At 41.7% G+C, this 14,349-nt stretch overlaps 1 protein-coding gene across 5 annotated transcripts in view; it reads left to right on the forward strand.

Moving 5' to 3' along the window:
* Tacc1 (transforming acidic coiled-coil containing protein 1) overlaps positions 1 to 14,349 on the forward strand; it is a 92,187-nt gene that overhangs the window by 53,403 nt on the left and 24,435 nt on the right. For 3 of the 5 annotated variants that reach the window (XM_029568542.1, XM_008843295.3, XM_017800710.2), the window contains exons 3-4: positions 6,696 to 7,731; positions 11,669 to 11,729. In XM_029568542.1, coding sequence (XP_029424402.1) covers positions 6,696 to 7,731; positions 11,669 to 11,729 — 1,097 coding nt within the window. The remainder of the gene's footprint in view (positions 1 to 6,695; positions 7,732 to 11,668; positions 11,730 to 14,349) is intronic. The other 2 variants (XM_017800713.2, XM_017800714.2) reach the window with 1 other exon arrangement.

Below are 14,349 nucleotides of genomic sequence, written 5' to 3' on the forward strand. Positions count from 1 at the left end.
TGATCGCTATACTCAGGCTCCGACCTACATGCCTTCCAATAAATAAGTAAATAGTAATTAAAGACAAAAATAGGACTGATGAGTTGATTCAGTGGGTAAAGAGCTTGCTGTGCAAGCCTTGGCAACCAGAGTTTAATCTCTAGAACCCATGTAAAGGTGAGGAGAGAGAACTGACTCCGCAAGGTTATCCTCTGACTTCCACGTGAGCAGTGAAACATGCTTGCTCACAAATACACATCATGCACACGTGTCTAAACAGTGAATTAAACATTTAAAGCCCCGTTTTTGTAATGATGACATTTGCTTTTTTCTAAGACTTAAAAAAGACTTTTCATAAACTTGGATTTTAACCCAGGAAATTCTTAGTATACAATCTTTTTGTTTGTTTTGGTTTGAGATAGGGTCTCCCTGTAGCCCCAGCTGGCCTGCCACTCGCTAGATCAGGCTGGCCTTGATTGAACGCACAGAGATCCACCTGCCTCTGCCTCCCAAGTGCTGGAACTAACGCTGGGCCTCCACGCCAGCGTTAGTATACAATCCAGAATAGCAGGTCGTCTATCCCAGTTCTTCATATTTTGGCATAACATGCCTTTCCTTTAAAAATATTCTAAGGAGGGAGGGAAGAGCTATATGGGAACAGTCTGCATCCTACAAAGCATCAAAGGCATCTAGTGCCGAAGGCAGGACAGTCACAGTCCTTCAGATTTGGAGAAGGCGGGTCATTGAAAGGAAGTTGCAGTGGCGGCAGCGGCAGCAGTAACTGTGGCAGAAGTGGTCTGTTTTCGGATTTCCTGTTTGCTTTGTGTCCTGATCCGTTCTGAGCACTGTGCTCACCAGGCTTCTGGCTGTGCTGCTCTTGTCGGAGTCAAGTTCTTCACTTCTGGGGAGGGCACTCTGGAGGGTGTTGAAGGAATTTGGGGGTTTTGCAAGAACAGGAAGTCAAGCAAAGGTAGGTTAGGTGTTCTGTAAAGGCGCTTTCAGAGGAGAAAAGAGGGCTAAGCTGTGGCTAGGGTAGATTGGGAGATTGGGAAATGGATGTTTTGTTCTTTCCTGACAGTAATGTGGTTGGTGTTAGACTTGGAGTTTCTGTTCAAGGGCAGAGTTAGGTATGTGGGCCAGCTCCTGTTCAGGCACTTGCTGAGTGATGGTATAAATGCAAGTGAAATCTCACCAGAGCTGGGTGTGGTAGCGCACACCTTTGATCCCAGCAGAGGCAGGTAGATCTCTGTGAGTTCAAGGCCAGCCTAGTCTACATTGAAAATTGCAGGCTAACCAATGCTAGAAAGAGACATTGTCTCAAAAAACAATCCCCAAAACCAACAACAAAACCCCCCACAACCAAACAACGGTAACAGAAATAACAAACAAAACAAAAAACCAAAAAACTCAAACAAAAATCAACAAACTTCATCAGATACTCCTTTCAAGTTGCGTGGGTAATTTTTTGACTTGTTTTATATTTTTACAGCTTCTTAAACTGTTTTAATTGAACCAGTAATGCTCTTCTACCAAGTTAGGACTGAGGTGGGGACAACAGTGGCTAGTTGTAGGGCTGGGGAAGTTTATTTTCCTGGCACCTGCCTTGAGGTGGCCAAGAAGTGACAGGGAGGATACTGTTTGACAGGGTCCTTAGCTGCGCTCAGGTTGGAGGCTGCAGCTGGGCAACGGTGTGACTTTCCGCATCACAGAAACATATGCTTTATGGTCCTCTGTGACACTCAGACATTGTGTACAGCGTACAGCTCTAATTGCTAACCGTTTGAATGCCAGACGGGAGCACAGGTACCAGGAAGGAGTATGTGGGGTGTCAGCTGTTTCTCACAAAGCCTCTTGTCTGTTTGCATATGTAGTATCACACCTTCAGATATAGGAGGAAGGCACAAATGAAGAGATAGTAGGTGAGGAGGTGTGATTCCCATGGACTCTTCTTTGAGGTGTGGGATTGGTCGTGAAGGGGTCTGGATAACAAAGAAAAACAGAACTCCGAAAGTTGATGGTCTCATAGGAGGAGGGAAAAGGGCTGCTCAGCTTCTAGTTCCTAAATGCCAAGCTTCAAAAGCTTACAAAGAAAGTGCAGAGGACTGAGTATTAGGGTTCAGGGCCCTATGACGGGACTGCTAGTGAATGCTTCAGTCAGAGCAAGGAGAGGAGAAGGGCAGCCAGTGTAACTTGAAAATTATACAGCTTTTAAAAAATCTTCATTTTAGCTGGGCGTGGTGGCGCATGCCTTTAATCCCAGCACTAGGGAGGCAGAGGCAGGTGGATCTCTGTGAGTTCAAGGCCAGCCTGGTCTACATAGTGAGTTCCAGGACAGCTGGGGCTACAGGGAGACCCTGTCTCAAAAAGACCAAAAACCAACCAATCAGACAAACAACCCTTCATTTTCCTTTCCTTTCTTCTTTCCTTGTGCTGCAGAGTAAACCCAGAGCCCTGTGAATGCTAAGTATGTGTTCTTCCAATGAGCTATGCCCTTTATAAACCCCCAAACTTATAAAACCACGATCACCTCCAATACACAAAGTAGACCTCTGTGTTATCGCTGTCTGTGTCAGATTTGATCAGGGTTTTGCTCTGCACACGCTCAACAGCCTTTTTTTTTTTTTTCCAGAGCTGAGGACCGAACCCAGGGCCTTGCGCTTGTTAGGCAAGCGCTCTACCACTGAGCTAAATCCCCAACCCCCGGGTTAACCTTTTTTAAGTGAACTTTAAAAAATTGTCTACTTCTATTTTAATAATTTGGATTTCCAAATGTTAAGGCTCAACGTAGAAGTATGGAATGGTGCTCACTTATAACTGTGGTGGTAGTCAGTGAGTGTTTATGGTAGGCACATCTGTAGCCGTGGTTTCAACTGAGCTAACCATGATGTCCAGCCCACTAGCTCTTGAGCTTTCGGCCTGTGCAGCAACTCTACTTCAGAGTCCCTAAGTAGCTGTCATCCTGTCTAGGAAGCCCACCCACTTTACAGGACTCAAGCTCTTTTTCTGGTATTTCCCAAGTCTTCTCAGGTAGCACTACTGTCTTCTGACTTCTAGGTTCTAAAGCTAAAGACATTTGAATCGCCTTTGATCATATCACCTTTGATGCCTCTTGCTGCAGTCCCTGTCCAGACCGTCTCTAAGCCTTACCAGTCGAACCTCTTTATTTACTCTTCATTGTCGTAGAGCTTTGCTTTCTGCTAATTAGCAGCACCCCCACTAACGCTCCAGAATATCATGTAGTTTTACTCTTCATTTCAACCCCTGCCAACACATTTCTACATTGTAGCTGGATACGCTCTTTCAAATATAAACCTGACCAAACCCTACGGTGAAGCCCAGCTTCAAGGAGGCTCATAGGGCTGCAGTCCTGATGCCTTTCTGTTTCCCCAGCCTCTTTTCCCATATTCAGTAAGTATTTAATGGGAGTTTTCTTCATTATTAGAAGACCTCATCCAGAAATCTGAAAGAATCACGGGAAAATGTGTTGCAAAGTTGAATTGCTAGCAGTGTCTATCAGTTCATCTAATTTTAAAATTTTACAGAAATAAAATTTTGAAAAAAGTACATGAAGTGATTCTGTATGAGTTTAAATCTTTTTGATGAAAAAAATAACATTAAAATATTTTTGTTTTTATGAAAGAAAGTTTATTTGGCTTTTGATTTGAGAGGAACAGTCTATAATGGTGATGGAGCAGGAGCGGGGAGCTCACATCGCCATCCACTCACATTCAGGAAGTAGAGAGAGCAGACTGGAAGTGGGGTGAGGCTATAAACTCTCACAGCCCACCCTAGTAATGTACTTCCTCCAGCAGGGTGCCACCTCCTAAAGGTTCCATAACCTCCCCCAAACAGGGCCATCATAAACCATTCCACCTGGGAACAAAGTGTTTAAATACAATGAGCCTTTGGGGGGCATTTCTCATTCAAAGGACCATAGAGGGGTTTTAATTGTTTGCAATATAATAGTCAACATAGAACATAGTCTTAACTTTCTTGGCCACACAATAGAGAAACCAGTGCTTAGGTACAAACTGAAGAAAGATCTTTTCATTTTAAATAAATAAGAAGCAAAGCTGACGTACAGTTGACCAGCAGTGATGGTAATGTCCTGATTCCCCTCTGTTAGTTCTGTTTTTTTTTTTTTTTTTTTTTTTTTTTTTTTTTTTTTTTTTTAAAAAAAAAAAAAAAAAAAAAAGAGGACGATAAATCTTTCACTGTGATATATCAAAATAAAAAAAAAATGACTTTTTTTTCAATAAAATATTTTTTTAATTAGAAGAAGCGTTTCATTACAACAGCATTAACCTATTCAATAACATTTTTTCTGAGCTAGGGTACATCTCTTTCAAAATTGGCTGTACATTTTTAGGTTTACAGATGAATTATTACGCTTATACAATCTTTTACTCATTATAAACTCTATAAGACATAAAATTCAATGAGGTTTTAACGTTTAAAAAAGATCTCCACTTCGTTGTTAAAATACACAGTTTCATACAGAAAAATTCATTTTAAGGCAATTGACATTGAGACGTTTTCACATGCATTTCTAATCTCTCTATATATGACTATTACTGGTCACAGTCGCTTACTTTCTGAGTTCCTTGGCATCTGAGTATGAATATAAACTCGTCAGATAGACAGCCTTCCTCTCCCACTAGAGCCTCCATACTCTGTCATCCCTGCCACTGTCCACTGTGTTGTCAGGACCCCCATCTATTCCCCCCTATCTGCCCTTCTGGTAAATCTAGTCAGCCAGAGGTCCCTGTTCCAGGAGGATCAGCTGTTCCTCATCTACGGCAATCCATTGTCAGTATTCCTTTGGATAGAATTGGGGTCTGCTGTTCATTTTTGCAGTAGTGTGTTGGGTTACTATCTGGAAGAGCCTTTATCCATCCTGGCCAACAACTCGACTGAAGGTATCGCCTGTCTGGCTTTGCGGTTTGTCAAGTAACTTTTAGCTATATATATGTATGCTCTTATGAAATTATATTGGCCCCTTTAATCTTAAATCATAAAACTACCAGATACTTTAGTGGTTGTATCTGTTTAATATCCACTGTTTCAAGACAAGATTCTCATTTACATATTCTTTGATTCTCTAATATGGGTGTCCAGTGATTCAGTTCAGTTCTGACACTATCTGTAGTTAATCCAAACCCCATAAGTCAAGAGCTCAGGCCCACAAGATTGTCCCCATTTCAGATACAAATCATAAAACTACCAGATACTTTAGTGGTTGTATCTGTTTAATATCCACTGTTTCAAGACAAGATTCTCATTTACATATTCTTTGATTCTCTAATATGGGTGTCCAGTGATTCAGTTCAGTTCTGACACTATCTGTAGTTAATCCAAACCCCATAAGTCAAGAGCTCAGGCCCACAAGATTGTCCCCATTTCAGATACAAGTCACAAATCCTAGTACTCCTGATCCACTGGCTATAAATTCAGATGTTCCCATAATCTCCTGTCCAGGGTTTATAGTTGCTGGAAGAGGATACAACTCGAGAATAGTCGAGGGGAAGGGATGCCTCAGGCAAGCTGTGGTAGGGTGCAGGGTTCTGTGCCCTCTGGTGTGCACTAGAGTCTGTGCCTTTAAGGTCACGAGGTGAGAGAAAACCAACTGACTTGGGTTTTACTGCTACACTGTTGGTTCAAGTGTCTTGGGTTAGGAAAGCACTTAGTTCCTGTTTTATAGAAATGCTTTCATTTGTACCGTTGTAGTAAACTTGTACATTTTTCCTAGCAAAACCCCAATTATTTTTTTCCCAGGAGACAGAGGCAAGTAGATCTCTGTGATTTCCAGGCCAGCCAGGTTACATAATGTAGTAAGATCCTGTCTCCAATACAAAGCAAAGAAACAAAAAAACACAAAGAAGAAAGATACTTTTATTTTTATAAGTGATTGAGGGGATTACCAACCCAGACTAGAGACCAATGTTACAAAGAAAAAATGATATTGCTTTATGGATTGTGTCTTAGTTACTTGAGGGATTTTTTTTTAATGCCATTTTTGGTTTTGTGTTTGTGTTTTGAGACAGGATCTACAATTCATGATCCTCTGTCTCCTGAATGCTAAGATTATAGGCATGCACCACTTTGCCCAGCTTATAAAGTCATATTAATATTCATTTCTAATTTTATTTTGCCCTTTTACTTGGTTTTTCTAGTTATCATATCCATAGAAAGGTAGCCCATGAGCTGACCATAGTGGGGTTTTCAACTGTTTCTTGGAACAGTCAGTTCATTTAATTCTAGTCTCTGGAATAGGGAATACTTGGGCTTTTTACTTTGACATACCAGATCTGCTAACTGCAGAACTCTGACCATGGGAACATCATTCTGTCCTGGGAGCCAGTTTGGTGCTTATCTGTACCCTTGGCAGCCACGCCTTTGGTGTGTGGATTTCTCCAGACCAGTTTTAAACTACAGAATGTCAGCATCACCTAGTACACATTGTAATAGACCCCTGATCTACTTCACCTTTTGCTGAACAGCTATAGTACTAGCATAATAATTTCCTGCACCAAGGAAAATTCACTTTAGGGTGCAGAGCCCATTTAGGTTACACGTCCATCATTGCTAAGCTGCTTAATAAGAATGGAAGAGAGCTTGCTGTTTGTCCAGCAAATCCAAACAGTGTGTACCTACCAGTGGTAGAAAAACAGTTCTTTCATGGATTTTTTTTCTTTTCTTTCCTTTCCTTTTTTTAGACTTGCAGGAAGCTGATGAACAGCTGCTAGCAGAAGTAATTGAAAAATGCTCATCTGATCCTAGTGCTAAGCCTTCAGAAAATGAGGTGCCACAGACAACCATTGAGTCTCACTTAGTAAAGAACGTCAAAGAAGATATTAGCAAAATCTCCGTAGTGAGGCCATTTTCAATAGAAACCAAGAATTCCACAGCCATCCCAGCAGCCCTTGAAACAAAAGCAGCCCATGGCTGTGTAACTGTGGTCTCTGCTGCACCAGAAGCCACCTGGGACAAGCCAGTGACAGAAGTCAGCATGGGGCTTACATTTGAGGCTTTCACAGAAGTGGATATGAAGGCTGCAGTCCCCTGTCCGGAGCCCGTGGCCAGCAGAAGCAAGCTAAGAAAGCCCAGACCTGTCTCCCTGAGGAAGAAAGCAGCTGGGGGAGACTTGGAAATGCCTGCCAGGGTGGGCTCGCCCCTCTCCAATGAGTTGGATGAGAACACACTTTCCTGTGCCCCTGCAGGTACCTGGGGCCAGAAATCGTCTGATCTTAAAGAATCTGTGGATGTTTTCAGTAACGACACCAGTGACTCAGGGGTTGAGCTACAGGAGGAGGCCAGGAACTCGCCTCTCAAACTCGAGCTTGATTTTACAGAAGATGCGGAAAATGCAGAGGCCAGGAAAGCCCTTCCAAGAAAACTTGGCAGGGAACCTGGTGACAAACTGACACCTAAGATACAAAAAGACGGCCTCAGTAAGCCAGTAGGTGTAGGACAACCTGCAGACCCCACCGTCCAAGATACTCCTCTCTCCCAGATGTCTTCTAAGCTAGATCCTAGTCAACGGGATCACCCTAACTTGAATCCCTTTGAGAGCTACCCTATTCTGCAGAACTCCCCACCCCTGTCCTCTAAAGGCTCCTACCCCTTTGACGAAACCATGGATCCCTTTAAACCAACCTCAGCTTTGACCAGCAGCGACTTTTGTTCCGCCTCTGGTAATCATGTTAATGAAATCTTAGAATCACCTAAGAAGGCAAAGTCGCGTTTAATAACGTGAGTGGCAGTGGGTGCTGGGTGTGGTGCTCTGCTCTGTTCTCTGGGAGTTTGGCAGCTGGCTACTTTTGGTTTCTGTGAATTGATTTAACGTTTGTGGTACAGTGGGGCAGATCGAAAACTTAGAGCTTTCTGTAGTCCTCACTCTTCCTAGCTCTTCTGTGCAGTCACAAGTACCAGAGTCTCCTTTGTTGATTTCTGCCCTGTTTCTGATTCCTTAACTTAATTGTTTATTTCGTTCCACCTTGGATACTTTTTCTTAAAAATTATGTTTGAAATAATCAAGTGAAGATTTGAGGTTTTTCAGAAATCCTTGTCAGGAATCACTTTGTATAGTGAATTTGGTATCCGTGCTGTCCACCATTTTCAGATTTCTTATGGATAAAACTAAAGTTCCAACTATGCAGATTACCTGTCCCATGTCAATAATGTTAAAAAACATCCAGAATGATCTTATAGAATAGAAAGTTGTAAAGTTTTTTGGTGGTGGTGGTGAGAATTCTTGTCTTTATGTGTGTTTTTGATTCATTAGCAAATTTCCGTGATAAGAATTGAGAGTATTCTAAATGGTCAGTTGATCCCGAATAAATTAGTCATGTTCCTTACACACGCACCCATTTCTCCTGGAAAACCTGAATGAACTTTGGGTAAGTCTTGGGAGTTCCCAGAGTGATCCCTCAGGCCATATCCCACGTGAGGTTTCAGTTTAACTTTGCTGTGGGATTGCATTGTAAAAAAGTTGAATAGAAGATGTATACCTGTTTATAACCCTGTGACATCTTATGAGAAATTAGATGTAATGGACCAGTGATGTCGAGGATGAGATGTTATGAGGCACTTTAAGTAGAGGCTGGAGAGATGGCTCAGCAGTTAAGAGCACGGGCTGCTCTTGCAGAGGACCGAGGTTCGATTCCCAGCACCCACATGGTGGCTAACAACTGTCTGTAACTCCAGTTCTAGAATCTGATGCCCTCTTCTGACCTCCAAGGGCATTGCATGACATGGGTACACTTACATACATGCAGGCAGTACACTTAGACACAGAAAATAAAAATAACAAATAAAATTAAAATAAAAAAAGAGGCAATTTAGGGGCCGGAGAGATGGCTTAGCAGTTAAGAGCACTGACTGCTCTTGTAAAGGACTGAGGTTCGATTCCCAGCACCCACATGGTGGCTACAAACCATCCTTAACTCCAGTTCCAGGGGAATCTGAAGCCCTCTTCTGACCTCTGTGGCATTGCACGACATGGGTGCACTCACATACATGCAGGCAATACACTCATACACATAAAATAATGTAATAAATAAATTTTTTTAAATAAAAAGAGGCAGTTTAAGTGCTGTATCTGTGATTTTCACCAAATCACCTAGAAAATACTTTGCAGCAGCATTGTCTTGTAAGAAAGCACCAAATTATGAATTATACTGGAAAAGAAATCATCCAAGGGTTTAAAGAGAAGAAGCATCAGTCTCAAGACCAAGGAAGCTGAGCAATACAGGAATCAGTTCTCCAGAGTCTCTCCCTGTATGTGTAAGGGGAGTAAAATGACATTGGTATTCTCTTGATTTGTTTTCTGATTTATCTGACCAATTAAACGGGTTTTGAAAACTATTATTGACTGACTGTCTACACAGCTTTCTTGTGAGTTTTATAAAGTTAGATATCTGTGTCTAGACAGTACTTGGGGTATGTGCTAGGCATGTTGCTGCCTTGGTTCTTTGTCTCTGACATGCCTACCAAAGTTGTAGTCTCTTGAGAGCCCTTTTTCCAGCTGCAGGCTGAAGGTGGGAAGCTAGTGCGTTTGTGTGAGATTAAACCTGGGCTAAAGAAGAAACGTGCTCTATGCTTTGTGTTTAGAACCAAGAAATGCCCACTCTTGGGTCATGCCGTCCTCACCTGCTGGCGTTTCTTCCTGCTTTGTTTTTGTGAAATGAAGGTCTTGATGTAATGTATCATAGAGATGTATTTTTTTTTTTAAATTCTGTTTCTATAAGAAAAGAGTACGGGGTCTTCTGTGTGGTGCTAGGGTGAACAGAGCACTTTACCTGTTGAAAAGACCAAAAACAATCACGACATTGACATCTAGAGTAGCTCTTTAGGAGTCAGTGGGACATACAAAAAGGTAAAATAGAGACATGCAACATGTTTGGGATCTGCAGGCCAAATACTGTAAGTGGTGTGAAGTCGGGGTGGGCGGAGCCCAGGCTGGCCTTACCCTCCCGTCCTCCTGCCTCAGCCTCTGGACTGCTAGAATTTAGGCATGCTCCACCATGCCTGGCTCACTGTAGGTTTCTTAGATACCTACTGGGGACATAACCAGATACCTTTTCAACTGTATTTTTGTTTAGGCATTGCCTTTGACCTGGAATTGGACAGTTACAGTAAATATGCTCAGTAGTGAAACACTGTTTCTTTGTGTTAGGCATTTATATGCATTCTGAGGCTTACTTTTCATCAACAGATTTGGATCTGTATCATTTCTGAGTGTTTGCATCACTCCACTCCATTAGCGTTGAGGTCTTGATACCATTCACACACCAGTGCTAACATTCATGAATATGACATTTTTAATTTGTATTTCACATCATATGAAGAATTGTGAAACTTTTGCATTTACTAGTCAAAGATAAATATTCTAGCTTTCACATGATCTTTTTCCCATCTGTCTGTCTCTTTCCTGTCTCTCATTTTGTTGGTGCATCAGGACTACTGAGCAAGTGAAATTTCTCTGTTTTCTGTTGTAAGTACGCCTGCTATGAACTTCGCCTGTCACTGAGACTGTCTGGCAGTCTCCTCTTACCTCCACCCCAGCTTTCTCTCCATTGCATGTTGGCTTCTGTTCTGAGTTGACCTTACAATGATTTTTTTGCATTTCATTTGCCACTTCATAGTTGGCTTAGCCTTGCATTCGTGTGTACCTGAAGGAGTGGAGGTCGCCCTTTCCGCCTTAGGTACAAGAGCATTTGTCCCCCTGGCTTGGCACATGTCACGTGGCACTTTGACCTAAAAGCTGGCTTGGCCCCAACCATACAGCAGTGATTTGAAGTGATCTGCTACTTAATGCTGGGAATAATTGGATTTTTTTTTTTTTTATTGAATGATGCTACTGTCTTAGAGCAGATAATACATTTTACTGAGTGAACTTAAGTTTGATGACAGAGGGTGACACTTAGAGCAAGCATTAGAGAAGGGACTGGATTAGTGACCGTGCACGTTTCAAAATTCTCTTTTGTTGGCAAAATGACTGTGGGGTATTCTTTTTGTGTGGGGGGGGATTTTTTTTCTGAATATTTTAAGTTCATTAAAACATAACAGAATCTCTATTAATCCTGCGATCACAAATTGTATACTAATCTAAAAATAACAGGTGGTCCAAGTTTTCCTCAGTTCTGGGCATTGGACAGTTCATGGTACTCATTTTCTCCACCTTACTACTTAAGAATGGTAATACTTTATTCAAATATTTTTACTTTAATACTCTCTCTTGGCCATGGCTCTTTTCTGTAAGCACCCAGTCTAGACTGGAGCTGTCTTAGAAGATTTCTGTGCAATAAAGAATTTTCAAAGACTCTCTTCCAGTGTGATAATTTTTCTGATGAACGCCAAAAACAAGCGAGTAAAGATCAGAACCACATGTCTTTAGCTGGGGAGGCCGCCCTTAGATGACCTAAATGGGTTGTGTGGCGTGTGAGTAAACACGTGGGGCCCAGACTACTGGCATCTGGCAGACCACAGACTGGGGTGGTTTGCCAGATAATGAGCCCAGCTGTCAGTCTCTAGAGCACGCATCTTCTCCACATCTCTACCATGCAGGTGTCTGATTGTGTGGTGCTACGTGCTTTGGCTTCCCCACACCCTGCTGTGTGCTCCATCTCATACTGGAGAGTTGTCAGTGAGAGTCCACACCGGCTCATCTTTTTCCTTTCATTTCCAGGAGTGGCTGCAAGGTGAGGACATGCGAAACTCAGTCTCTTGCTCTGGATACTTGTTCTCAGGTATGTCTGTGTCTGTCACTAGAATGTCTCGTAGACAGAGGTTCTTGCCTGGTTTCATTCTGTAGGGCTGCCTGAGTACTCAGCTTGAAGGAAACTAGTTTTAGTTCCTTACTGTCCTGAACTCATCCAGGAAGACCTAGGAAGAAAAGGGACCTCTCACAATGATCTTCCTTCAACTTAAAAAAATCCTATTCTAAATCTTTCTAGATTTAGCATCTAGCACCACCAGCAGTTCACCTCTTCAGATCACGAAAGGGATGGTTTGAAATATCAGGATTAGGTTATAAGGAGGTAATTGACTCTAGTAATCAGAAAATATTTTTTGTTAACTTTTATTATTTTTACCTTATGTGTATGCATGTATTGCCTGCATGTAGGTAAGTGCACCTATGTCATGCAATGCCTGCGGATATCAGAAGAGGCTGTCAGATCACCTGGAACTGGAGTTACAGACAGTTGTTAGCTGCCATGTGGGTGCTGGGATTTGAATCTGGGTCTTCTGCAAGAATAGCTAGTGTTCTTAACCACTGAGCCATCTCTCCAGCCCCAGAAAATATTTTTTAAGCTCAGGTGGCTTCCCAGTCCATTGCTTTCAACACAGTGGAGAACCTGAAATAAGTTTGATGAGAGAATCTTTTGGCACTGATCCTGGGAAAGGGCTCAAGAGGTTGAAAGGCATTTTTATTACAAAACTTCCCTTCTTCATTTTGTGAATAATCATTGATAGATCTTATTATAGTTTTGGTTTCATCTTCTGATTATAATTATAAAAATGGAAACCAGAAATTGATACTGACCTTACTTTATTCTAGGAATAAATAATATGTACCCATGACTATATGAAGTAATTGGGAAACAAACCAAAAACTCCTAAAACCAGAGCACTGACTCCTGGGATCTCTTCTTATTTAAACTTTATTTTAGCATAACTATAATTATAAAACACTCATTATTTAATAGAATTTGTACCAGAAACTTGATAGAGTTTAGGATATTTTAAAAAAAGCAGGGGGGTGGAGATTTGCTATCTGAGTTTTTCTTTGACTACTACAATTGTATTAAAAAAAAAAAATCTTCCTAGGCCTGGCGTGGTGGCACACACCTTTAATCCCAGCACTTGGGATTCAAGGCCAGCCTGGTCTACATAGTAAGTTCCAGGACAGCTGGGGCTACAGGGAGACCCTGTCTCAAAAAGACCAAAAAAAAAAAAAAATCTTCCTGAAAATTTCAACCGCAAAAACTATTAGACAGTTATTTTCAGTTGTCTAAAACACAAAAAACAAAACTCCTATGTATTCTGCTGTAAAGGTTATACATACATAGATGTATATGCATACCTACTGTAAAGGTTATACATAGATGTATATGCATACCTACTGTAAAGGTTATACATACATATATGCATACACACTGTAAAGGTTATACATACATATATGCATACACACTGTAAAGGTTATACATACATAGATGCATATGTATACACACTGGAAAGGTTATACATACATAGATGCATATGCATACACACTGTAAAGGTTATACATAGATATATATGCATACATACTGTAAAGGTTTTAATAATTAGTGCAACAGTATATACTGCTGTACATGGTAATTATTTTATTCATTGTGTGTGGGGGGGGCACACCTGACACAGCATGTTTGTAGAGGTCAGAGGACAACTTGTGGAAGTTGGTTGTCTTCTTCTACCACGTGGATCCTGGGAATTGAACTCAGGTCTTCAGGACTGATGGTGGGTGCCTTTACCTACTCACACATCGTGGTAGCACCTGTGTTTGATAATTATTGTAAAAACTTGCAGTATGGCTGGGCCTGTTGGCTTACGCCTTTAATCCCAGCACTCAGGAGGCAGAGGCAGGCAAATCTCTATGAGTTCCAGGCCAGCCTGGTCTACATAGTGAGTTCCAGGACAGCTGGAGCTGCAAGGAGACCCTGTCTCAAAAAGGCCAAAAAAAAAAAAAAAAACCCACAGAACAAAACAACAACAACAACAACAAAAAAAAAAAAACCCACCAAAATCTGGCAGTATTTTGAAGATAAATTGTTCATTAGTAACTATAATGATAACTTTCCAGAATAAAAATAACACTTAAAGACTTGTGGTCAAGGAAAAAATAGTCTTAATCAGAGAAACAAGACTTTTAGAGCTGGAGCTCAGTGGGTAAAATGCTTGTGCTTGATCCTAGCACCCATGAAAAGGCCAGGCGCAGCCGTGCATGCTTGTAACCCCAGCACTGTGGAGTGGCTATGGTGGATCCTCGGGATCTGCTGGCCAACCAGTCTGCTAAATCAGTGAGCTCCAGGTCCAGAGAGACACCTTGTGTCAGAAAAACAAGGTGGAGAGTGACGGGGAGTGATGGAGGAAGACACCTTGTGTGGATCTCTGGCCTCCACACAGATCCACATGTATGTGTGCATACACCTCATACACAAGCTTAGTCACAGAAGTAGATTTCATTAGGAGAATTTCTTTAAATTCTCTGATTTTTGCCTCTTTGCAGTGCACTTTTCATCTCATCTGCTCTCTCTTCCTTCTTCATGGCGTAGCTTCTTTCTCCCTATAGCCTCAGCTGGCTTAGAACTCACTGTGTAGACCAGGCTG

The sequence above is a fragment of the Nannospalax galili genome, unplaced genomic scaffold, assembly GCF_000622305.1.
Source record: "Nannospalax galili isolate Female #2095 unplaced genomic scaffold, S.galili_v1.0 scaffold1871, whole genome shotgun sequence".
In the NCBI taxonomy this organism is placed as follows: domain Eukaryota; kingdom Metazoa; phylum Chordata; class Mammalia; order Rodentia; family Spalacidae; genus Nannospalax; species Nannospalax galili.